Below are 27,207 nucleotides of genomic sequence, written 5' to 3'. Positions count from 1 at the left end.
CCTATGTTTGGAATCATACAATATTTGTCCTTTTGTGACTGGCTTATTTTACTTAGCATAATGTCTTCAAGGTTCATCCATGTTGTAGCACATGTCAAATTTCATTTCTTCTTTTTAAAGCTGAATAAGGTTTTGTTTTATGTATATATCACATTTTGTTTATCTGTTCATCTGTCAGTAGATATTTGGGTTGCTTTTCTACCTTTTGGCTATTGTGAGCAATGCTGCTATAAACATTGGTGTACAAATATCTGTTTGTGTCCCAGCTTTCAATTATTTTTGGAAGTGGAATCATGGAATCATATGGTAATTCTATTTTTAATTCTTTGAGGAATTGCCATACTGTTTTCCATAGCTGCTGAACCATTTTACATTCCCACCAGCAGTGCACAGGATTATGGTTTCTCTACATCCTCACCAACACTTTTTTTTTTTTAAATAGTAGCCATCCTAATAGGTTGTGAAGTAATATTTCATTGTGGTTCTGATTTGCATTTCCCTAGTGATTAGAGATGTTGAGCATCTTTTCATGTGCTTATTGGTCATTAGTATATCTCTTTGGAGAAATGTATATTCAAGTCCTTTGTCCAATTTTGTGTGCCCACTTTTTTAAACCAAGATAGTAGCCACAGGAGCTGCTTTACAACTTTACAGAACTACCAGAAAGATACCACTTTTGTTAGCTAATACTAGTAACAAGAGAGTAAATATTTTAGGAAAATATCCCGTATATCTAATCAAATTTTACCTATTTTTCCTTCATGTGTTTCATCCGTCTCCTCTATTCCTACTAACAGTAAACTAATCAATTTAGTATATTCTTATGATTGTGTTAGTTATAAAAGAGTGGTTGGGCCCAGTTGTAATTAAATGTTAAGAATAGATGGTCATAAACTCTGTAGTGGATTTGCTCTTCTTTCCCCTTCTTTAATTCCCTTCCCCTCAACTCAATAAAGATTTATTACGCACAGGACCTGAGATCTGAGTTTCTCTCCCTCAAGATGTGTGACAGGTGGCAAGTTGCACAAACTATTTTCCCTATTGGCTGAACTAAGTGATTTCTTAGATTTCTTCTAGTCTTGTCTATTATATCTTTTAAGGATTATTTTAAGTATTATAACTTTTGGTTATTAGATGTCTGATTTATCTTAATACTACACTACCCTCAATAAATAATATGTTTAGATTGTCACCAAACATAAAGTGGGAGATGACAGCCTGTTTTAACTCAGCTTACTTTCTTGTTTTCTATTTTTTACTTATTTCCTTGGGTTTCTTAGATCAACCTGGGGCCTAATCTGTAAACTTTTTAAAAGCAAACATTTAGTTACTTTCCCTAAGAATTACCCATTGATAATAAAGCAATATTTTGAACAGTTAATAGCAGGATGGAATTTGTCTCCTTCTGAAGTATAGTGTTGCATCTTAATAGCATTTAGAAACAAAGGATAAGAAATGCTGTACTGTTTAACTTTAGTTTTTTAATTTCTTTTTTTTTTTTTTTTGAGACAGTTTTGCTCCTGTTGCCCAGTCTGGAGTGCAATGGCACGATTTTGGTTCACTGCAACCTCTGCCTCCCTGGTTCAAGCAATTCTCTTGCCTCAGCCTTGGGAGTAGCTGGTATTACAGGCGTGCACCACCACACCAGGCTAATTATTTTGTACTTTTAGTACAGACGGTGTTTCACCATGTTAGGCTGGTCTCGAACTCCTGACGTCAGGTGATCCACCTCAGCCTTCCAAAGTGCTGGGATTACAGGCGTGAGCCACCACGCCTGGCCTAATTTCTATTTTTGAAGTGTTATAAATACCAGAACATCTTACATACCCAAATACGGCAATATGTATTCCAAAGCTAAATATAAATTTTAAAAAATTATCTGCATTTTAATTTGTTTGTACCTCTGTTTTCTTCTTGACTCACTGGGAAATCAGATTAAATTGATATTAAGTGGATTTCTAAAAGCATAAATAATTCTTTAAACCAATTTAATCTCAAGAAATAATGTTGTGATAAGCTAATGTGGATATAGTAGCAAAATAATCTCCTTTTAGATAGATTGTTTTTGTACTTAATATTTACTGTTCAATGATTTTCTTAGATTGACCATCCCTTCTATTTTTTCTTATTCCTGTCCTTTGTAAATCAATAGTTATGTGTGAATAGTCATTTTCTAAGATCAATACAAACTTTTGGGGGATTTCTGTAATACAATATAGTACAATCTTTTTGCTTTATGCTCTTAATTCTTTAATATTTTAATTCTATTTCTCAAGAATCAAGAAAATACTTTTAACACTGCATTTGTCACTGAGAAAACTAGTTTTAATTTATATTGACCTTTTTCTCCTTTGAACATTTAGTCTGCATTCAATAAAATGTTGATGACTGCTCTTTAGAAGACAGCTGTATGAAATAAAGTATTATAAATATTCCGCTTCCCTTTCTAAGCATTGTCACCAACAGCTGGGCATCCAGTTTAGCAGAACAGATTTTGCACACAGAGAGCCTGGCATATTCCTGAATCAGTTTAGTGAAGGAAACAAAAAATAGTTTCTTATGGATTGGGGACTTATAAAGACATAGAGCATCTGTTCCTCAGTTAAGTCATAGTCTGGTTGCACTGAATCATGTTTAAAGCTAGAATAATGTGCAAAACTTTTTTTCACCATGCTCATACCTTTAACACCTAGTGCACTGTTTCTGTACTATACTTTCAACATCTCCACTGAAAGTGTATAAATTATTTTGCTCTTATATATGATATTGTAATAGTGGTATTTTAAAGCAGACAAACATACTAACTTTTATAAGGCCTTTTATAATATGACAGATGTTTAAATTGTACGGTAGTCCTTGTATATATAACTGCATATATTTTTAAAAGTAACTCATTTAAATATTTAATTATGATCCCATTTAGAGATATGCAATTAGAATCAAACCTGTCATCATAAATAATTGCTTTCTTCATATGGTATTCTGCTTTAATAAATAATATAAAAATGGGTTGGCAGAACTAACTTAGAATCTTCGTTTATATATCTTTCCCTTAATTATTGGGCTACTTTAATTAAAGCATGTCCAATCTAAAATTTCTTTAAATTTTTTGTTTGTAGTGTTAAAAGATCACTGAAATTGGATGATCTGTTAGAAGAAAATGTAAGTATTTGCTTAAAAGTCATTGCATAAGATTGGTTTTCAATTTTTAACTACTAATTTACCTTGTTAAATATTAAAATTATCAAGACACGATGTGATGTAATTGTGATTGGTACACCATTTTCTGCATGTAAGATATTTTAGTTTTTGTAAATCTAATATGTGGAAGTTTCTGGCCTGCTTGAGGTGTTTAGTTAAGAAGCAAATTAATTATTTAAAAACCTTAATGAAATAATTTAGTAGAAATTAATTCACTATTTGTGGGAAAAAAATAGTCTGCCACTTAAATGTACAAGAAATAATATAGGACAATGACAGTACTTTTAATCTGCATACTATAATCTGCTAAAATGAAATGAAAACATTAGTAGCATTTTTATATCAAAAATGTAATTACCTTCCTCAGCTATGCTGGCATGGATTAAACAGCATAATACTAACACTGTAATAAATTACACCACGGTTATCACAATGAAAATTAAATTGTACTGTTGCCATTACTTTTTGTAAATTGAGTTGTAGCACATTCCCAGTGTCAGCATATCATGACATATGTTAGTTTATTATTTTTTCATACCAACTATGGATCTAGATAGAAACACTAATACTGAGATACTTATGACCTCAGAATCTTAAATGCAGGTAAATTGGTGAGAAAGTAAATTAAAACAAATAGCTAGTCAATAAATAGGCTCCTCCAAATTCACATATGAATGCCATTTCAATAAATGGGTTTTATATGGAATTTTTCTTTGGAAGACTCACTGGTATTTAACAAAACAGAAATTTACCATTTAGAAAACTTGCTACATGCTTTTTAAAAATTTTTAAACAAAGGTGGCAAAGTACTGCAATGACACTAAAAAAATCATTAACAGTATAATTAGCAATTTAGAATACCATTATCCAACTTGTTCTGTGCAGAATGCAGCTGTGACTATAATTCTGCATCTGTTTCTTTGGTCAGAATGGTATTTTGGTAGATGAGTAGTCCAGCTTGAAATGAAATACTGTTCTTTCCTGCCCCAAAGCTGTTCTTTGGGAGATGGTAACTTTGTTTAAATGGAAAAGAATGACCGTTTCAGAACCTATTCTCTTCATGAAGTAAATTATCATCATAGCAGGCTTTCTATGTATTTTTTCTTCAGATGAAGATGTGTCAAGGTAGCCAGTGTCACAGCTGATATCCTGTATTAGAAAAATACGTTGTTATGTTTGGCCCAGTCCTGTACCTTTCAACAGAACTTAAATTGATTTAAGCTTGTACCAACTGATTTAGTAGTACCGATTGATTTAACTTGGTACCACATGACCACATCCGCCTGAAGGAGGTTTCTAGCATACTAGCTTGGGCCTTTCTATTTCCTGACCAGTTTCTGGTATTTTCAGCTTTTTCCTCTTGCCTTATCATATGTTTGAAGCTCTATATTTGCATCTTAGAGCTAACAGCTTTTGTTCTGTTCTGGTGTTAAGTCTGGGCTTCTCTCCATGGCTACATACACAATTCATCTACTCTACTAACAACTTAGCCCTGAAGCAACTTGGCTTCCGGTTATATACCCACATGGCCCATGACCCCATTGAGGCTGCCTTAGCCCATGCAAAAGGAAATTGGACATTCAAAATATATACCTACAATTTTAGGAGTACTTAATTGTTGTGAAGCTACAGTGGAACTAGTAGTAACTTTGTGGTCATTTTGCCTTACCAATATGTTGCTAAAGGAGGAAGACTGGTTTCTAAGGGAAAGAGATGGCCCTTATATGCCAGTTGGTTGAAGTGGAGCCTATTTGTCCTAAGCAGTGGCCATATCCAGAGATACTTGGAACTCTTAACTCCCAGTAGTCCTAATGCAGCTGCAGATCTTTGTGGAGATTAATGCTTCCTGATGTTTGGGCAAGGCTCAAATGCCATTTTCTTATGTCTCTTGATATGGTTTGACTGTGTCTTCACCCAAATCTCATCTTAAATTGTACTCCCGTAATTCCCACGTGTTGTGGGAGGGACCTGGTGGGAGATAATTTGGATCATGGGGGCGGTTTCCCCCATGCTGTCCTTGTGGTAGTGAATAAGGCTCATTAGACCTGATGGTTTTATCAGGAGTTTCCTCTTTTCCATCTTGCTCATTTTCTCTTGCCACTGCCATGTAAGAAGTGTCTTTTGCCTCCCGCCATGATTCTGAGGGCTTCCCAGCCATGTGGAACTGTAAGTGCAATTAAACCTCTTTTTCTTCCCCGTCTTGGGTATGTCTTTATCAGCAGCATGAAAACAGACTAATACACCTCTTCTAATGGGGCAAGCAGAGATATGGACCATACCCTGTGTTCTTTCTTTAATATACAGAATGTATACTGCCAGTACCACAATTTGCTGAACCTCACAAGTTGTTGGGTGTTGTAAGGAGCTGAAGAAAGTTCCAATTTATAATCATCTACAGTATTTGGGCTGCTTGAGTTGTTACTCTCCAACCATTGTTCCTAGATGGATTTTAAGGAATGAAGATGAATTATATATTACAAACTGTTGCCAATGGCAGTCCAGATGAATTTATATGGACAACTGGCTACCTGGCCATATACCAAGCCAGCTTGACCCAGTCTTTTTCTGGCCACTTCAGAGAGAGAATAGAAGATGCTATGGTTGGGAAGAGAAGAGCATGCTTCTTACCAAGGCCAGCTCAATAGGCGTCCTGCCAGAGGAGTAGTGGTGCAGGTTTTGTTGAGGAGGTTTGCCGATTTATATATAGATACCCAGTCAAGAGTACTCCATTACTATTAGTAAGACACCTTTTTTTCCCCCCCCCCCCCCCCCAAGACAGAGTCTCACTCTGTTGCTCAGGCTGGAGTACAGTGGTGTGATCACAGCTCACTGCAGCCTCAACCTTCTGGGCTCAAGCAGTCGTCTCTCCTCAGCCTTCTGGGTAGCTGGGACTACAGGCACGGGCCTCTATGCCCAGCTAATTTTTTTTTTTTTTTTTTTTTTTTAGTTTCACCATGTTGTCCAGGCTGGTCTCAAACTCCCGAGCTCAAGCAATCCGCCCAACTCAGCCTGCCAAAGTCTTGAGATTACAAGTGTGAGCCACCATGCCTGGCAGTAAGACACTTCTAAGTCAGATTATTGCCATTGCCTAACCTAATCTCTCCAATTCTAGAACATTTCTCTCACCCCCAAAAGAAACCCCATACCTATTAGCAGTTAGTCTCAATATCCTCCTCTCCCCCACCCCCTAGAAATCACTAATCTACTTTCTGTCTTTATAGATGTTCTTCTGAACATTTCATATAAATGGAGTCATATAATTTTGTGTCTGGCTTTCATTTAGCATAATATTTTCAAGATTCAATTTACCTATTTTTTTCTTTGATTGTCCTTTTGATGTCATATCCAAGAAACTTGTAATCCATGGAAACACAGGTTTTTATCTACGTTTCTAAGAGTTTTATAGTATTAACTCTTTCATTTAGGTCTTCCATTTTGAGTTAATTTTTGTACATGGTTCAAGGGTAGGGACTAGATTCATTCTTTTGCATGTATATAACCAGTTACTGGTTATACTCCTATGTAAACAGATACCCACATGTAAAACAATGCATCTAGTCCCTACCATTTGCTGAAACGACTATTTTTTCGTTTATTGAACAGACTTGACACCTTTGTTAAAAATCAAGTGATCATAAATGTATATATGTATTTCAGAATGCCCAGATAAATTCCATTTGTCTATCTATATATATGTGTTTATGCCACTACCATGCAGTCTTCATTACTGTAAGTTTCTAAGATCAAAAAACATTTTAATTTTAAGTTTGAAATCAGGAAGTATGAGTCCTCCAACTTTGTTGTTCTTTTTCAAGATTGATTTGGCTATTCTGTATCCTTCATAATTCCATATGAATTTTGGGATCAGTTAGTCCACTTCTGGAAAAAAAAAAAAAAGGCATTGGAATTTTGATAAGGATTATATCAGATTTGCAGATTCGGTTGGGAAATTTGCAATCTTAACAATAATAGTAAGTCATCCAAACCATGAACGTGAGATATATTTCCATTTATTTAGATCTCGCTTAATGTCTTTCAATAGTTTTATAGCTTTTAGTATGTAACTTGTAGTTTTTTGATTAAATTTATTCCTAAGTATTTTATTCTTTTTAAGCTATTATCAATGGAATTTTTTTTTTTTTTTTTTGAGACGGAGTCTCGCTCTGTCGCCCAAGCTGGAGTGCAGTGGCGCGATCCTGGCTCACTGCAAGCCCCGCCTCCTGGGTTCACGCCATTCTCCTGCCCCAGCCTCCCGAGTAGCTGGGACTACAGGCGCCCGCCACCGTGCCCGGCTCATATTTTGTATTTTTAGTAGAGATGGGGTTTCACTGTGGTCTCGATCTCCTGACCTTGTGATCCGCCCGCCTCGGCCTCCCAAAGTGCTAGGATTACAGGCGTGAGCCACCGCGCCCGGCCTTATAATGTGATTTTTAGAGTAGTCACTGCTAATGTATAGAAATACACTGATTTTTACATATGGATCATATATCCTGCTGCCTTGCTGAACCGATTTATTAACATTGATAATTTGGGGATTTTCCTTTTTCTGTTTTTTGAGACGGAGTCTCGCTCTGTTGCCCAGGCTGGAGTACAATGGTGCAATCCCGGCTCACTGCAACCTCTGCCTCCTGGGTTCAAGCAGTTCTCCTGCCTCAGCCTCCCAAGTACCTGGGACTACAGGTGCACGCAACCACGCCCAACTAATTTTTGTATTTTTAGTAGAGACAGAGTTTCACCATGTTGGTCAAGCTGGTCTCGAACTCCTGACCTCAGGTGATCCACCCATCTCGGCCTCCCAAAGTGCTGGGATTACAGGCGTGAGCCACAGTCCACCACCCTATTTAGGGTGATCAGGTCATCTGCAAGTAGGGATAGTTTTACTTCTTCTTTTCCAATCTATGCCTTTTATTTCTTTTTCGTGCTCATTTATTTGGCCAGAACCTCCTGAACAATGTTAAGTAGAAGTGGCAAGAGCAGACATCCTTTTCTTGTACTTGATCTTAGAGGGAAATAATCCAGTTTTTCATTGTTAAGTATGATGTTAGCTCTGAGTTTTTCATACATGTCTTTTATCAGATTGAGAAAATTCTGTTCTATTCCTAGTCTGTTGAGTGTTTTTGTCATGAAAGGATGTTAGATTTTTGTCAGTTACTTTTCCTGCATAATTGAGATGATCGTGTGTGCTTTTTTTTTTTATTCTCTTAATATAATGTATTACATTGATTGATATTTGTATGTTGAACCAACCTTGCTTTCCTTGGATAAATTCTGCTTGTGTATGACATGTAATTCTTTTTTGCTGCAAATTTCAATTTGCCAGGGTTTTTACATCTATATTTATAAGGGATTTAGGTCTGTAATGTTCTGGTGTCAGGATAATACTGGCTTCAGAGAATTAGGAAGTGTTTCCTCCTATTTTTTGAGAGTTTGAGAAAAATTGGTGTCACTTCTTTAAACATTAGTAGAAAGGCTGGGCACAGTGGCTCACACCTGTAATCCTAGCACTTTAGGAGGCCGAGGCAGGCAGATCACCTGAGGCTGGGAGTTCGAGACCAGCCTGACCAACATGGAGAAATCCCCGTCTCTACTAAAAAATACAAAATTAGCCCAGCGTAGTGGCACATGCCTGTAATCCCAGCTACTCGGGAGGCTGAGGCAGGAGAATCGCTTGAACCCGGGAGACAGAGGTTGCGGTGAGCTGAGATTGCGCTACTGCACTCCAGCCTGGGCAACAAGAATGAAACTCCATCTCAAGAAAAAAACAACAACAACACTAGTAGAATTCACCAGTGAGACTACCTGGTCCTGGACTTTTCTTTGTTGTAAATTTTTTGAATGTTAACTCTATGTCTTTACATGCTGTTGATTTATTCAGATTTTCCAGTTCCCCATAATTCAATCCTGGTATGTTACATGTTTCTGGAAATTTGCCTGTTTCATCTAGATTATCTAATTTGTTGGCATGTAGTTGGTCATCGTATCCCTTTATGGTTTCTTTTATTTCTGCAAGACCGGTTATAACATCCCTTCTTCATCCCTGATTTTATAATTTGACTCCCCATCCCTTCCTTCCTCCCACTCCCCCTCCCTCCTTTTCTTCCTTCCTTCATCAGTCTAGCTAAAGATTTACCAATTTTATTGATCTCCTCAAGGTACTGACTTTTGGAATCACTGATCTCTATTGGTTTTTGTTCTCCATTTCATTTGTTTTCTCTTTGTCTTTTTTTTCCTTCTGCTTGCCTTGGGTTTAGTTTGCTTTTCTTTTTCTTGTGTCTTACAGTGGAAGCTTAGGTTATTGATTTGAGAGCTCTCTCTTTTAACATAGTTATTTGCAGCTATAAATTTCCCTCTGAGTACCACTTTCACTACATCCCATTAAGTTTTTGTATGTTTTGTTTTGTTTTGTTCTTAATGTGTTTTTTAAGTTTTAAAAAAATTCCTTCTTTGACCCATTGGTTATTTAGCAGTGTGTTGTTTTATTTACACATATTTGTGTATTTTCTAAGTTTTCTTCTGCTATTTTTATTGTCATTCCATGTGGCCAGAGAACATTCTTTATGAGAACATTGTATTATTTTCATCTTTTTAAATGTGTTGAGACCTGTTTTGTGGCCCAACATATTGTTATCCTGCCAAAGGTTTTATGTGTACTTGAGAAGAATGTGTATTCTGCTGCTATTGGGGGAGGGTTCTATAGATGTCTGTTAAGTCTAGTTGGTATGTAGTTTTGTTCAAATTTTCTGTTTCCTTGCTGATTTTCTGTCTAGTTTTTGTATTCATTGTTGAATGTGGGGAATTGAAGTTTCCAACTATTATAGTTGAATTTTCAATCTCTCCCTTCCAATTCTGCCAGTTTTTGTTTTATGTATTTTGGGCCTCTCCTATTAGATATGCATATGTTTATAATTGTATATCTTTTTTTGTTTTTTGTTTTTTTCCCCAATAAGTATTTATTCATTGTATTTTCTTGGGAAAAAAAGAAAAAGAGGGGGAAAGGAACAGGATGTGTTACAATAGTGCAACAGAAAAGAAGTGCCGAGTACAGCAAATTGACCATAAAATAAACACATCCCAGTGATAAAGTCACCAGAGCCCAAGGGAGCTCAGTCTCCTGCAGTTCAGGAAGATGGGGAAGGGAACAAGAAAAGAACAGACAGGTACACACTCTGCCTACCTTCTGTCCTTCCCTCTTCATGAATTCAGACTTGCACAGAGCTTTAGTTTCTGTCAGTAAACATCGAGCTACATTTGTCCATCTCTTATTAATCTTGTGGTCACTTTGACGTACATGTTTTGCACCTATATAAAAGCTTCTGAGTGACTTAGATACTTAGATTTATCTTCCTTTTCTTACTCTCCCACCCAGGATGAGACACGTCACCCAATACATCCTATTTGCCCTGTTTGAACAAAGTGATGTAAACTTACAGTGCTCGTAGGGCAGGTAAATGAAACTCCCTTTCTCTTCAGCTACTATGACTGTATAATCACTACTGCAACAATGCAGGACAGTGGCTCCAGATAGTATTAACAAAAGCCCTTGGTAATGGGACTGGGTCTCTAAGTCCAGAATTTTCAAAAGTTAAGGATTTTTTGTTTTATTTTATTTTTTTAGAGTATGGACCTCACTCTGTCATCCAAACTGGTGTGCAGTGGTATGATCATGTTTCAGTGCAGCCTCGAACTCCTGGACTCAAGTGATCCTCCCAGCTCAACCTCCTGAGTAGCTAAGACTACAGGCACATGCCACCACACCTGGCTAGAAAAATTAAGGATTTTTGTCTTTGCTTCATACATTTATTCCTGGGCAGCACAGATGGGTACAAACGTTTCATTTAAAAAACCTATGCCTACCAGCTCATACTTTGACACACACACACACACACACACACACACACGCACACACCTCAATGTGCATGGTAGATTTAGTTTAATCTCAGTGAAGGATGGATCTGGTGTGTGAAGCAAGTCTAGTACTCTAGGATTAGAGGCTTGGAGTAGGAATCCTTTATTGCATATGTAGACAGCTTTATCTAACCTTATTCCTCTCTAGGCCTTTCACCTGGCCCAGGCTCTAACCTCTCAGCACCACCTTCCTATTCATACTCATGTCCAATCTTCCAGTAAAATGAGATCAAGTCATGGGACAAATCAACTAAAACCAAGTAACCCAAGAAACATTATCAAGCTGGAGGAGTTTTAAGAAGACATTGCAGCAGAAAACCCAGCCCTTACTGACAAAAATGAGATAGTCCAATAGGCTATGTACTCCAAGTAGTTGTTTTTTTGTGGTGGTAATTTAAACGACAACACAAAGTATTTCTGCTGTGCAGACCTGGAGCGGCTGTCAAATTATCCCTGAGGTTGCCTGTGTACCTCACAACAAAGTATAAAAATAAGGACCTTAGATTAAAATATATAAAAATATTTTTATTAAGGAAACAAAAGTTAAAATGCACAAGGTACATCATTTGCACACATCAAGTACAGTTGGCCTCCTGGAGAAAGTGAGAACCAAGGTGCACTTGTTCAAAGGAGCAAATAAAATTATAGGGCCAGGTGCAGTGGCTCACAACTGTAATCCCAGCACTTTAGGAGACTGAGGCTGGCAGATTGCTTGAACTCAGGAATTTGAGATCAGCCTGGCAACATCACAAAACCCTGTCTCTACCAAAAGTACAAAAAATTAGCCAGGCATGGTGGCATGCACCTGTAGTCCCAATTACTCAGGAGGCTGAGGTGGGAGGGTCAATTGAACCCAGGAGGCGGATGTTGCAGTGAGCCATGATCATACCACTGCACTCCAGCCTAGGTAACAGAGTCAGACTGTATCTCAAAAAAAAAAAAAAAAAAATTACAGTGGCCCAGAATGAGGCAGGAGTAAGCTTAGAAGTTGCAAATCTGCAGCTGTTTGCTTAAGTGCCCCTTTTGCCTGTAATCATACCCGTTGCTTGGAATAGTTCCCGGCTCCCTGTCTCATGAATGGGTTATGAGTAGACACATGGAAAAGCCCCGCCCTGATCTACCTGAGAGATTCCCTCCCACAGAATGTTGTGGCTTCTTGGTGTTGTCCATGAACCTGGTTTCATGCTGAATCTTTTCATTCTGGTATAGGAAATATTATTATATATCCTTGTTCAAAAAGAAAATGGGTTGCCCAGAGTGGAGCCTAAGATAAAGCATCCTGGTCCTAGGGAGCTTTTCCATAAAAGCCCTCACTTTTTTTTTGCTTGAATGGCATGGTTGGAATTCCTTTGCCTTCACCCTCACCCCCACCTCCCTCCACAAGGGAAGAGAGTGATTGCCATGGATCCTGGCCTGAGATACATGGCAGTGCCAGCTGCGCGCTACCTGCCCCATCCTACTTTCTTTGCTCTTTGCTAGTTGAGTGAGGGAATATATTCGTTAAGTGAGGAAACTGAAATTCAGATAAGTGGTGCGTCCATGATAGCATAGCTGGGGAGCAGCAAAACCATTATGTGAGCCCAGGCTTTCCAACATTAAGTCTGCGGTTCCTTCCATATACCACAGCTATCTTTCCTTTAGTGTAATTGTTTAAAGACTTCATGATTCTTCATTCTCTTTGGAAAATCTTATTTCTAATACTGTTGTTGGATATATTTTTATATTATCTTTAGCAATTGATTAAATCTGTTAAACATATTTTAAATACTGGGTCAATTCATTGGGGAAAAAGAAAGTCTTTAATAAATAGTAACCATATAGAAAAAATTCATTTCATATACAAAATTCATATGCACTTCATATCTCACTTTATTTACAAAGTTTATTCCAAGAAGGATCATAGGCCTAAAGTAAAGCCAAACCATAAAGTCTCTGGAAGCCTGCGTGGTGGCTTCTGGCTGCAATCCCAGCTTTGGGGGAGGCTGAGGTGGGAGAATTGCTTGAGGGTAGCAATTTGGGACAAGCCTGGGCAATGTAGTAAGACCCTGTCTCTAAAAAAATTTTGTTTGTTAAATAAGCTAGCATGGTAGTGCGCACCTATAGTCTCAGCTACTCAGGAGGGTAAAGTGGGAGGATCGCTTGAGCCCAGGAGTTCAAGGCTGCAGTGAGCTGTGATAGTGCCACTGCACTTCAGTCTAGGTGACAGAGAAAGACTTCATCCCTTAGAAAAAAAAAATTACAGTGTAAGAGAATGACGGTAATGATACTTTTATTATTAAAATTAATACCTTTAAATTGTGAAAAAATAATTACTACAAATAGAAAAACCAGTGCATCAGTGTTTTTAACCAGTATTTTATTTTTCTTGTTAGGGTGAAATTTGCATATTATTAATTTCAAAGATCTTGAGTGTATAATTCAAGGAGTTTTAGCAAATGCATAATTCAGTACCGTAGCTCTTAATATATTGGTCATATTCTTTCCTTGCTATCCCTGTAAGTTCGCTAAGATGTTTCTGTTCTCCATAGCTACCATAAAAACAAAACCCCAACATTTTTAGAACCATTAAGGTTGATAATTGTGGTAGCTGATAAGAAGGTAGTTGGGGCTGGATGTGGTATCTCACGCCTATAATCCCAGCCCTTTGGGAGGCCAAGGTGGGCAGATCACTTGAGGTCAGGAGTTAGAGACCAGCCTGGTGAACATAGTGAAACCCTGTCTCTACTAAAAATACACAAATTAGCCGGACGTGGTCGTGGGCACCTATAATCCCAGCTACCTCGCCTAAACCCGGGAGGCAGAGGTTGCAGTGAGCCAAGACGATGCCACTACACTCCAGTCCAGGGGACCCAGCGAGACTCTGTCTCAAAAAAATAAAGAAGGTAGTTGGTTGGTATCTAGTACTCTTCTAGGAACCTTAGGCCCACATTGTAAAAAGTCTCTAAGGCAGCTAATGCTAGAGTTTTCTAATGTAAATTTCATAATTAGTACTAGTAATGCATATTATGTTAAGTGAGACACTCCGATAGCTTAAATAACCAGTATAAGTTTATGAAGAATTATCTCCTTCTAGCTGCCCTTTTGTTTCTAGTTGGCCAGACACTACAGTATCTGTGTTTTAAATATTTTAGCATAGGCTGGCAGTTCAAAATAATGATAAAGTATCCTTTAAACCCCATATTTTATCCTGCAAGAATTTTTCGTTAGTACTTTCTAGACTGTTTATAATAGGTTTAACAAAATCAATAAAATGCAGGCATTTTTTGTAGTGTATGCTTTAAACAAGGTGACAAAGCAAGCTACAATTTGTGAAAGATATTGAAGGAAGGAAAGGAAAATATCATATCTATTTGCAATTATTGAGAGAACATTGATTTTTTCTCTCAGGCAGAAAAATCAATGCCCAAATTTTAGTTTTGCTAATGTACAAGATTAGACCTCCTTATAAAAAGTACAGTAGCATTTGGGCGGGACTGATTGCAGCATCTTAGAATGTGGCATTTCTTCTGTTTAGAAATGGTGTTAAATAACTCTAAGGAGTCAGGAAATATTATAAGCAGGTTTGTTTATTTGTTTGTTTGTTAGTTTTTTGAGACAGAATCTCCCATGTCGCCCAGGCTAGAGTGCGGTGGCGTGATCTTGGCTCACTGCAACCTCTGCCACCTGGGTCCAAGTGATTCTCGTGCCTCGGCCTCCTGAGTAGCTGGGACTACAGGTGCGCCACCACGCCTGGCAAATTTTTGTGTTTTTAGTAGAGACGGGGTTTCCCCGTGTTGCCAGGCTGGTCTCCCACTCAGCCTCAAGCAATTCACCCACCTTGGCCTCCCAAAGTGCTGGGATTACAGGCATGAGCTGCCAGCAGTTGTAAATTATTATAGAAGTGGTTGTGACGTCTATTTTCTTGTATGTGTGTGTGTTTGTTTGTGTGTGTATGTTGTGATCCACAGCTCACTGTAGCCTCAACTTCCTGGGTTTAAGTGATCTTCCCACTTCAGCCTCCAAAGTAGCTAGACCACAGGCATGCACCATTATGTCCAGCTCATTTTTTGATACTTTTTGTGGAGACAGGGTTTTGTCATGTTGCCCAGGCTGGTTTCGAACTCCTGAGCTCAAGCAATCCTCCTGCCTTGGCTTCCCAAAGTGCTGGGATAACAGGCATGAAACGCCCTGCCCAGCCAACACCAACATCTCTTTCTTTCTCTCCCTCCCTCCCTCCCTCCCTCCCTTCCTTCCTTCCTTCCTCTCTTCCTCCCTTCCTCTCTTCCTTCCTCCCTTCCTCTCTTCCATTCTTTCTTTCTCGTTTTGTTTACATCCTGAGTCCTTGCTTTTTTCTAGCCAAAACTAGCCCTCTTACTTTTTCTTCCTGTTTTTCTAAAGGACTCATAGGTAGTACTCATCGTTGCTGAGTGGAAGGAGTACTGACTTCTCAGTAGCTCAGTCTTCTCTCAAATCCCAGTATTCTTAATTCTTCCTTTTGTGGGAGAGTAATAAGTAGGCCAAGACCTTCAAAGTTTGGGAGATGGCAGAATGGAAATTCTCAGATCGATTCTAGGATTACTTTTAAACCTCTTCAGAGATGAAAAGTTAGAGGAGCTTGGTACAACCTTGAGGGAAAGAAAACTTACGGAAGTAGGGTTATGCCTTTGTGTGTACCAGTAGGGCAGATAAACAAAAGTGCATATTTACTGAAGAATATTTAGTGGTACAGTAGGGAAAGGGTAGATTTTCAGTTTTCCTTCTGTGTGTGGTAGTTGTAGACAGACATTTTTCTTTTTAACCAATACAAATGACCAACAAAAAAAAAGAGAGAAGCTTCAGTATTTCTAAAATGAGGCAAAAATACACACACACACACACACACACACACACAGCACATGCACACTCACAGTTATTTTCTGAAAGCTGGAAAATTGTTTCCCAGGAGAAATGTATGATCTACAGTTAAAATGTTTAGACATTTGGCAATTGGATAAATAATTTTTTGGTGAAAATAGGAAAACAGATTGACATAAATGTACATTAGGGTAGTGACTTTCATTTCTTGTACATACACAGTGAAGTAGTTCTGGGCAATAAATTCTTGGAAAAGTAGAGTAGGAATTGGATAAATGTCATAGTTTATGACTGAATACATACAAACAGGTGAAAACTCAAGATGGAGAGGTAATAATAACCACCTGATAAAGAGACTTAAAACCTTTTCACTGTACAAAAAAAGATTGCTTTAGAGTTATAACTTGATATTATAGTTTGATTTTTTAAAAGATATTCATTCCTTTTGTGGCCACTATGGATACATAAAATAAAAAATGCCTTTTGTTTCTCAATATAATTAAATATTGTTTCCCAATATTTAAAATCTTAACTGTAAAAAAATTTTTTTTGAATGCTATAGATTCTGAAACTAATATTAAGATTACTAAAAATGATGACACAGCCACTATTTCCTCCATAGGTCTCTTAAAAATAAAGGATAGTTGACCATGCAGAGTTAAGGAACTATTTCAAATCCTCTGCCAAGCTATATCCAGTATGTTGGCAATATATGAGCCATCAGACCTTTCCTGTATCCCCCAGATCCATCCTATGCTGTCTGTTCCACCTCTTATTCCAGATTTCTCATGCTTTTTTCTGTAACAGACTACTGCAGCCAACTTTGAATTTTCCCTCTTCTCTGAATTTCATTGCATACATACTAATTTAAAACCTCTTCATTGTTGTTCTAACTTTTAGTAGACACTCCTTAAGGCCAGAGCAGTTTGTTGTATTTCTTTGTACACATTAGTTAGCAGTGCTGGTGGGTGATCAGTAAGCCTTATGGAAAGCAAGTTTTAAGGGAATTCAGGAAAGGGAACAATTAATAGTATGACAATAGATGTTTGAAGGAAAGGGATCATGAATGAGGACCTAAACTAAAGAAAGTCTAGGTCCTGGGGAAGATGAAAAAGAGGATGTTCCAAGCTGAGATCACAGAATGATCTGAGGCCCAAATGCACATAGCCTAGTGACTGAAGCTGTAGGTAACAGTGAATAATTGGATGAATGAACCAATGAATAAATTAGTATATTCTGAGTAGAGCAAGATGGCCAAATTTACTGGACTGTTCCTTGTAAGTCATTCATTCCTCACACATTTTTTTAGTTCTCTAGGATATAAAGATGAAAAAATAATATTTATTTTCAGGAGCAAATTCTAATCGAACAGACAGAAAAATTAAAACTTATTAAAATTGTTACCTGAAATAAGAGGTATGTCCAACACCTGTGGAAACACAAAGGAGGAAGCTGCTAAGAGGAAGTTTGTAAGATATGCCAGATCCTCAAAGGCCTTAAATGCCTGACTCAATTGTTTGGACATTATTTTGGTTATTATTGAAGCAAGACACTACATCAGACCACTTTGTGAAGCTGTAGGACAGCAGTTATCCTTCCTAAGGTTTCTGTGTGAGGCTTAGTAATAGGCACCTCTGAGAGTTTTCCTGCCCTGGCCCCATAATTACACTTCAAGTTCAGCTGAAAGCAAAAGTCAGGGTATGGTTGGGAGAGTTGGCCATCTCTAACCTATTTGGAAATACCATCTCAGAAGGTAGTAACCTTTTAATGCTAAAATTTAGTAAATATCAAATTGAGATGTTCTAGTTATTATAGAGACCTGAAATGCCTACCTAATTTGAAAGAATAGTGTTTACTCTGAGAGTGATAATTAAGTATATTTGTAATTGAAAAGCAAGAGCAAGGAAATGAATTTGAATTTTGCTGATTTTTAATGGTATATAATTTCAAAAATCTATAACATAACTATTTCTGTCCTAAATGAATGTTATTTATTTCCAGTCATTTGATCCTTCAAAAATCACAAGGAAGAAAGGTTTTATAACTTATTCTCCAACAACTGGAACTTGTCAAATGAGTCTGTTTGCTTCTCCCACAAGCTCTGAAGAACAAAAGCACAGAAATGGACTATCAAATGGTTAGTTGAACATTCTTTTCTACTTATTGTAAGGTTTTTCTAGTTATTGGCTAAATCAAAATTTTGCTTTAATTGTATATGGATCTTGCTACAGCTGATTTTTCTCTTCTCTCAAATAATTTAATACCTTAATATAGGTGTTACTTAGGACATAAATGTAAACTTTCGGCACTTATTTTAAAATGCAACTGCAGGCTTTGTTCCCTTACTATCCCATCCATTAAATAGAAATTATGGCCTGACTTGCCTTCAGCTACTATCAATTATAATGGTTACAGATATGCCCCTTAACAAGCTATCCATCATGTGCATAAATTAACGGCAGCATAATTCAGGTGCTGCTGCACTACAACTTAAGAGTGATACTTCTAAATGGTACCTTTATTCATGTTTTCCATTTAGTTTTAACCACGTTTAGTATACCTTTATATAGCTTACCTTTATTTATTATATTTCATTCCCTTCTTTTTCTTGACTATTTCAAATGTATTTACAAAAGGTTTGTAGAATTTTTCCGTAGAGAAAAATCTAATTTTAGTATGAAATTCTTTATTTTAAAATATTATTAGTTTAATTTTAATTTTGACCATACATATTTGTTGTCCTCTGGTAGTTTATTGCTAAAATACTGATTTAAAAACACAAATCTCGATTTCATGGGTTTATTTATTTTTTTGAGAAAGGTTATGAATCAGTGACATGTAGTTTTATAATATAAAATTTTAAATAGGCTCAAATTTAATAGTGTATCCTTTAGATATACTGTCATTAGCCTAATTCACATTTTATTGTTTAACATTTAGTGAGTGCTAGCATATACTAGAAGCTACCCAGAAACAAAGAAGTCTTATTTTACGTGATTTGTTATAATGTAACACAAAATGAGATCTTAAAGTTTTGAATGTCTTTAATTTTACTTTAATCAAATGCTTTTTATCCTAAAGCTGTGACTATTAGGTTTCTCTTTCCCTAAACTGTATGAAAATGTATACACTTTAAGTTTCATAGTTCTATTTTTATATACATGCTATATCTTTTTAATTAAAAATAAATGCCTTAGAGATTGTACATCCCTATACTGAAATGTGAATAGATTTTAAGTTGATATGTACTCAATTTCCATATTGAAATTAAATATGGACTTAAGGGGACATTCTTTTTGCCCATAAAAAGATTGGTCACATGATTTCGGTTGACATTTAAGTGGATAATTATCACAAATTATAGTCCTAAGTAAGCTCTTTTTTTAAAAGTCAGATAGCAAGGGTTTCAGAGGTGCTGGCAATGTTCTATTTTTTGACCTACATAGTGGTTACACTGATTCACTCTAGTTATTCATCAGACTGTACATACATGTTTCATGTGTGCCGTAATGTATATATCTCACATATAGAAGTCTCTAAACAGGAGAATTTTGTCCAGAATTCTGTATCAGATTATGTCATTTGTAATAATTACATTGCTTATCCTAATATGTCATCTTGTACATGTTTTAAAAATAAAAAAGCTTGATTTTTATGAAGTAACTTAGTTCAAAATAAATGAGAAAATATGACTTATGAAGTCATTTAAATTCTAAATGAGGTCATAATCTCTTAACAAATCCCACTTTAAAAATATTATACAAAACATAATATAAAATTTAAATAACATTTTCAAGGACGTTTTAGGTGCTACTCACTTCCCATCACACTTATGATGAGATCCAAAACCTTATCATGACATGGAAGGCCATATGTCCATCTAATTCCCAAACACCTCGTCTGCCTCATTTTCTACCCTCTTTTTACACTACTTTAGCCACTCTTACCTTCTTGCTATTTGTCAGTCATGCTGAGCCCCTTCTTGCCACGGGGTCTTGCAGTTCTCTCCACCTGGAATACTCCTCCTCCAGATATTTATATGTACTTTCTATGTACATTTGAACCATGTACTATGAGAACAGAAGACTTAATGTTATATTTAAATGCATTTGTAGTTATAAAAGGATGAAAAATTTGGTTCTATGTCTTCCTTCTACATAGATTCTACATTGGCCAAATACGGGATTTGTTTCGACTCTTTAGTTTATACATTTAACAGATACGTTCATGCAGCACATAATAACGTTTCAGTCGCGACAAACTATGTATATATCGGGGTCCCCCAAGATTATAATGGAGCTGAAAAATTCCTATTGTTTAGTGGCCCAGTAGCCATCATAACATTGTAGCACAACACGTTACTCACATTTTTGTGGTGATGCCAGTGTAAACAAACCTAGTTCACTGCTAGTCGTATAAAAGCGTAGCATGTACAATTATGTATAGTACATGATATAGTTGTGTACTGCATAATGATGTTTTGTTCAACAAGTGACCACATACAATGATGGTCCTGTAAGATTATAATACTGTATTTTACTATGCGTTTTTATGTTTAGATATGTTTAGATAAACAAATACTTAAAATATGTTACAATTGCCTACAGTGTTCAGTACAGTAATATGCTGTGCAGGTTTGTAGACTAGGAGCAATAGGCTATACACTAGGTGTGTGCTAGGTTATACAATGGAGGTTTGTATAAGTATACCTACGATGTTTGCACAACAATGAGATCACCTCATGATGCATTTCTCAGAATGTATGTCCATAGTTAAGTGACACGTAACTCTATATGTATGTGTGTATGTTGTATATCATTTATATATTTTTTAATTTGTATGTGCATTATTATATTGCTGCCCTCCTCCAACCCGTAGCAAGTTTCTCCATACTATTACAGTTGACCCTTGAACAACATGGGTTTGAACTACACAGGTCCACTTATATGAAGATTGTTTTTGAATAAACATACTGGAAAATTTTTTGGAGTTTTGTGACAACTTTGTAAAACCCTGCAGACAAACTTTGTAGACTATAAATATAAAAAAAAAGAAAGTTAGGTTTGCCATGGATGCATAAAATATATGTAGCTACTAGTCTATCATTTACCATAAAACATACACAAATTTATTATAAAAAAATAAATTTATCAAAATTAATGCATACAAACACTTAGACCCTACACAGTCCCATTTGCAGTTGAGAGATATGTAAATGAATATAAAGATGCAGTATTAAATCATAACTGCATAAAATTAACTCTAGTACATACTATACTACTATAATAATTTCATAGCTACCTCCTGTTGCTGTTTTAGTGAGCTCAAGTGTTGCAAGTATCTGCGTGACATACCATGTGATGCTGATAATCTCTGCACAAGCAGTGTGTCTCTCAAGTAAATTGTGTATTGCAATAAAAAGTGATCTCATGGTTCTCGTATGTTTTTCATCATGTTTAGGGCTATGCTGGAAACCTTGAATAACATCGTGAAACCCACATAAAGTGCCACTAGTGATGCTGGAAGTGCTCCCAATGAGCAGAGAAAAATCATGATATTACAAGAAAAAGTTGAATTGCTTGATATGTACCGTAGATTAAGGTCTGCAGCTGTAGTTCCTACCGTTTCTGACAGTTCATCTTGTAAACAGATGACAAACTTATGGTATTGATTAATACTTTACAATACTGTAAATATTTTATCTTACGATTTTCTTAATAACTTTTTTCTCTAGCTTACTTTATTGTAAGAATGCACAGTATAATACATGTAACACAAAATATGTATTAATTGACTTTGTGGCATCTGGTCAACAGTAGGCTATTGGTAGTTAAGTTTTCGGAGAGTCAAGAGTTATACTTGGATTTTTGACTACATGGAGGGTTGGCACTCCTAACCCTCGAGTTGCTCAAGGGTCAGTTGTATGCATTTTAGAAAAGAAGAAAGAGTAAATTTTTCCCCTTTATTCCCATGAACACTTCAGACTCGTTATTTAATAATGAAAGTAGAAGAATAAACAAATTTGCATAGTCAGAGAGTACTTGTTAACTGGACAATAGATCTGTAAAAATCACTCAGACTATAACGATATAACAGCACAGAGAGATAAAAGGAAAATATGATAAAACAATAAAGAGAAATGATAGGCAGAATAAGACTCTTCAACATCTGCCAAGTTGGAGTTCTACAAGGAGGAAATACAGAGAATAGGCCGTAGGCAGTATTCTAAGATATAAGGACTATCAATTTTTCGTAATTAAGGAAAGATAAGAATGTGCAAATTAGAGTAGCATGCTAAGTCTGCGCAGGATAAAGTAAAACAGATCCACATCTAGTTATTTCATGACAAAACTGTATGTAGAACATCAAAGACAAAATTTTAAGGGCAACCAGAGAAAAGATAGTACCTACAAGAGAATAACAGACTGATAAACTTCTTATTTATATCAGTAGACTCCAGCAGAAAATGCAATAATAGTATCAATTAGGAATCACAGTTGAGTTTTTATCTAGGAAGTGAGGATGAAATAAAGATATTTTCAGACAGTCTCAGAGAGTTTGCCACTCACAGATTCTCAGTAAAATAGCTACAAAATAAGTTATTTCTCTAAGAGGTAAAGTGAACCTCAGATAAAGGAGTGGAATTGCAAAAAGCAATAATGAAAAAGTGAATTAGCAAACGTGTTAATCTAATTACAAGTTTTGCTGACTATAAAGCAAAAGTCAAACTATTGGAGAGCGGGTGAAAAACAAATAATAGACCACACTAGCATGGAAGATAAGGAGGCAACAGATAAGAGTTACGATGTGGTTTTTTGTTTGTTTGTTTGTTTTTATACTCTAAGTTCTAGGGTACATGTGCATAAGGTGCAGGTTTGTAATATGTGTACATGTGCCATGTTGGTGTGCTGCACCAATTAACTCATTAAGGTCCTTGTATTTTCAGGCAAATGATGAGATACCTATCACTTGACTTCATTGTATTTTTTGTTTTCTTGCCTGCAAAATGGAGAAGATAGTAATTCCTACCTCAGAATTTTGAGGATTAAATGAATTAATACACAGAAAGCACTTAGAATGGTACTTGACATATATTAATAGTATATGTTCCGTACATATTTTAGCCATTTTAATTAATAGCCGTTTTAATTAATTAGACTTTAAGAAAAGACATAAGACAATTAAATTTGAAGGAATGGAAAAAGAAAACAAAGCAAATACTAGCTTTTTTTAAAAAAGCTAGTAGTTGCTACAAAAATAGATAGGCTGAAATAGACTTTACGCCTAAAAGGCTTTATTGAAGATAATGGGGCTCTTTTCATAAGAGATAGAGAAAGATTCACCACTACAAAAATAAAAGGATCCTGAGCCATATGTGCATCTAAAAAACTCAAAACATGATGAAATATGACAGGATAACAAGGGAGAAACTGATAAATCCACAGTCATTGTAGGAGATTTTAAACTATCTCTTTCAGAAACTGATGAAGAGGTTAAAAAGGAAGGATATAGGCAAGTTGTACATAATTAGCAAGCTTATCTAACGAGCTGTGGTCAGAAAAATACCCAACATATAATAAAGCACACATAGAATGTTCACAAAAATGTACCCAGCTTGGAGTTACAGAGGAGGTCTCACTCTACTAAAAATTACAGTCATATAGCTCACACTCTCTGACTAAAATTTCATACAATTAGGAATCAATAATGAAAAGGCAGCCCTCCAAAAATTTTAACCTGTATGTTTGGAAACCAAGAAACTTCTAAATAATTCATTGATCAGAAAAATTACAATGGAAAGTATAAAATATTTAGAATTGAATGATAATGAAAACATGTCAGCACTTAGAGGAGAAATTTATACCTACATTATACTAAAGCAGTTCTTGGTGGAAGCTTTATGCAGTCCTTCCTTCATATCTGGGGAATTGGTTCCTGGATCCCACTCAGTTTCCAAGATCCACAGACCCTCAAGTCCCTTGTAGAAAATAGTATAGTATTTGCATATGACCAATACACCCTCCTATATACTTTAAATTATCTCAAGATTACTTATATACCTAATACAATGTAAGTGCTATGGAAATAGTTATACTGTATTGTTTAGGGAATTATGACAAGGAAAAGTCTGTATATGTTCAGTACAGATGCAACCATCCTTTTTTTAAACAAAGTATTTTTGATCCATGGTTGGTTGAATCCACAGATACAGAACCCACTAATACAGAGGGCCAACTGTACTTACAAATGCATATACAGTCCTGTGTCACTTAACAATGGGGATACCTTCTGAGAAAGGCGTTGTTCAGTGATTTTGTCATTGTATGAACATCATAGATTGTACTTACACAAACCTAGATGGCATAGCCTACTACACATTTATGCTATATGGTATAGCCTGTTGTTTGTAGGCTGCAAACCTATACAGTGGACTGTACTGAATACCATAGGCAATCAAAACATAATGGTATTGGTATATTTAAACATATCTGAGTAGAAAAGGTACAGTAGAAATATGGTGTTATAATCTTATGGGACCATTGTCATATATGTGGTTTGTCACTCACCAAAGTGTTATACTGCTCATGACTGTATTTAAAAAGGAAAAATGATTGAAAACTATTGAGTCAAGCATTCAACTCAGAATGACTGAAAAAGAACAACAGAATGAACCACCCAAAGCAGAAAGGAAATAATGATATGAAGAGAAATTATAAATTGAAAACAGGATAGTAAGCAACAAGTCAAAAGCTAGTTCTCTGAAAAGTCTAATGAAATGGTAGCCCTCTGGCAAGACTGATTTTTTTTCAAGTAGCAGAAGGAACAAACAATATGTAAAGGAGCTGATAAACTACTATACTATCTCCTTAAATCTGTGGTGAGCAATCTGAGGTGTGGGCCAAATGCTAAACATTTTTATTGTAAAAGAACTAGTCAAATATCTTACCCTGTAAAATGTAGATCAATAATATTAATCTCAATATTTTCATGGAAAGACTTAGGCTTTTAAATACTTTTCAGCTTTTAAATATGACAAGTTTTAATATTTCTAAGAATAACACTTAGGTCAGTTATCAGACTGTCAAGTACCCAGTCAACACAAAGTAATCTGAATGAAAGATGTAAAAAACCTGTATTTTTGTTACTGCTTCCCAAATATTACTGTTTTAGTAGATAAAAAGTTATTTCAATTTTCACAGTGATAACCTTCTATTCAATAGTGTAAGTAATATTTTAAGAATGTTGTTACATTTCTATCTATGCGACTTAATAAAGGTGTTTTCATTTTGAGTGAAAAAGAACCATTCAGCCGTGTGCAGTGGCTCACTCCTGTAATCCCAGCACTTTGAGGGGCTGAGGTGGGCAAATCACCTGAGGTCGGGAGTTCAGGATTAGCCTGGCCAACATGGCGACACCCAGTCTCTACTAAAAATACAAAAATTAGCCAGGCCTGGTGGTGCATGCCTGTAGTCCCAGCTGCTCAGGAGGCTGAGGCAGGAGAATCGCTTGAACCTGGGAGGCAGTGGTTGGCTGGGCTAGCAAAGTGAGACTCTGTCTCAAAAAAAGAAAAAAAAAAATTAATATTGTTATTTTTCATGAGTTGATCCTCTAAAGAGGTTATTTACCTACCACTCTAGTTTATTAATATTAATTTGGTTTATTAAAAGAATAGCAGGACTGTATCAGTATCTCATTCACCTCTTTGCCTGCAGGCCTCAACTTGATCTACATGCAAGTAACCTTTTCAGAAAGAAGTTACTAACTTTTGTTTGACCACCTTAGACAAATCACTTAAACCTCTGTGGATCAAGGTTTTCCCAACTCTTAACTTTTTGTTTGAGACCAAAATGATTGCCTATAATATTTATCAACTATAAAGTAAGGGTACCTATAAGCAGCATGATACCAGCCTAAAGCTGTTTGGACTTTACATTAATTTTTATTTTTATTTTTTTTTGAGATGGAGTCTCATTCTGTCACGCAGGCTGGAGTGCAGTGGTATAATCTCGGCTCACTGCAACCTCTGCCTCCCAGGTTCAAGTGATTGTCCTGCCTCAGCCTCCCAAGTAGCTGGGATTATAGGCACATACTGCCGTGCCCGGGTAATTTTTTGTATTTTAGTAGAGACAGGGTTTCACCGTGTTGCCCAGGCTGGTCTCAAACTCCTGAGCTCAGGCAATCCACCCACCTTGGCCTCCCAAAGTGCTAGGATTACAGGCGTGAACCACTGTGCCCAGCCTACATTAGTCTATTAATAAGCATTGCATCATGGTTAAGAGCACAGTCTTCAGCTAAATGTCTGGGTTTCAATCCTCACTCACTAACTTTATGGACTGGGATAAGTTATGTAACCATTCTGTACTTCTATTTTCTCATCTGTAAAATGGGAACAAGAGTGACTGTGTCAGAGTTGTGCAAGTTAATTAGATATCATATGTAACATATTTAAAGCAATGCCTGGCCCTAGTTAATACCATGTAAGTGTTAGCCATTGTCATCACTATTGATTGTGCTTCCAAGTGTTAACAATTTGTTGAAAGCTATCTTCATTGGTTAGGGAAAGAGCTCCCTGGAGCCTTACCAAAAAGCTCAAATACAATTCTGAATCTCGTTCAGATTCAGTGATGGTACATTTGTCACCAATGTTTTGTGAAACTGCACTTGAAGAGAGTCAAATACACAAGTGTTTGCTCACTTTTACATATAATATCACAAGAAAAATACCATATAGATTCCACAGTCCTTTTGTATATATTCATTGTGCTTACTTTTTTTTAATAGAATGGAATGAAATAAAGGAATGTATTAAGTAACTGGAAAACTCATTTACTACTCAATATGTTGTATTACTCAACAGTCTAATAACTGATCTAAGTATTACTCTTAGAAATATTAAAATTCTTCATATTTAACAGCTGAAAATTATTTAAAATCATAAATCCTTCCACGAGAAGACTGAAGTTAATACTATTGATGCATTTTTACAGGGTGAGATATTTGACTAGTTCTCTTATAATAAAAATATTTAAAAAGGCATTGAATACCTAGTGAAAATTCAAATAACATTCTTTACTATTTCTTACCTGACATTTTTTGCTATTAGTGCTGAAATGTGAAAACGAATTACAAGTTAAAGGAGCAAAGTAATTTTAATACTTAATTTTGGAGCCTTACTGAATGCAAACAGCATAGTACAAAATTCAGGAAATTAGTATTGACCTTTAGGCAAAGATTTTCTGAAATAAAGGTTTAAGGTACATTTGGGTT

The 27,207-nt window shown here is 36.2% G+C and overlaps 1 protein-coding gene across 7 annotated transcripts in view; it reads left to right on the top strand.

Annotated features, from left to right (window-relative positions):
* The window catches only part of ITGB3BP (integrin subunit beta 3 binding protein), an 86,913-nt gene that overhangs the window by 14,135 nt on the left and 45,571 nt on the right, over positions 1-27,207 (top strand). For 5 of the 7 annotated variants that reach the window (XR_003115597.1, XM_025356100.1, XM_025356110.1 and 2 more), the window contains exons 2-3: positions 3,120-3,162; positions 17,941-18,076. Coding sequence is in view for 6 of the 7 variants with exons in the window: in XM_025356100.1 (XP_025211885.1) it covers positions 3,120-3,162; positions 17,941-18,076 (179 nt within the window). In the remaining variant the exon portion in view is untranslated. Of the gene's footprint in view, positions 1-1,512; positions 1,630-3,119; positions 3,163-17,940; positions 18,077-27,207 lie in introns of all 7 variants that reach the window. The other 2 variants (XM_025356133.1, XM_025356143.1) reach the window with 2 other exon arrangements.

The sequence above is a fragment of the Theropithecus gelada genome, chromosome 1, assembly GCF_003255815.1.
Source record: "Theropithecus gelada isolate Dixy chromosome 1, Tgel_1.0, whole genome shotgun sequence".
Lineage (NCBI taxonomy): Eukaryota > Metazoa > Chordata > Mammalia > Primates > Cercopithecidae > Theropithecus > Theropithecus gelada.
The sequence above is the reverse complement of the archived record's forward strand: the minus strand, read 5'-3'. Positions and strand labels throughout refer to the sequence as shown.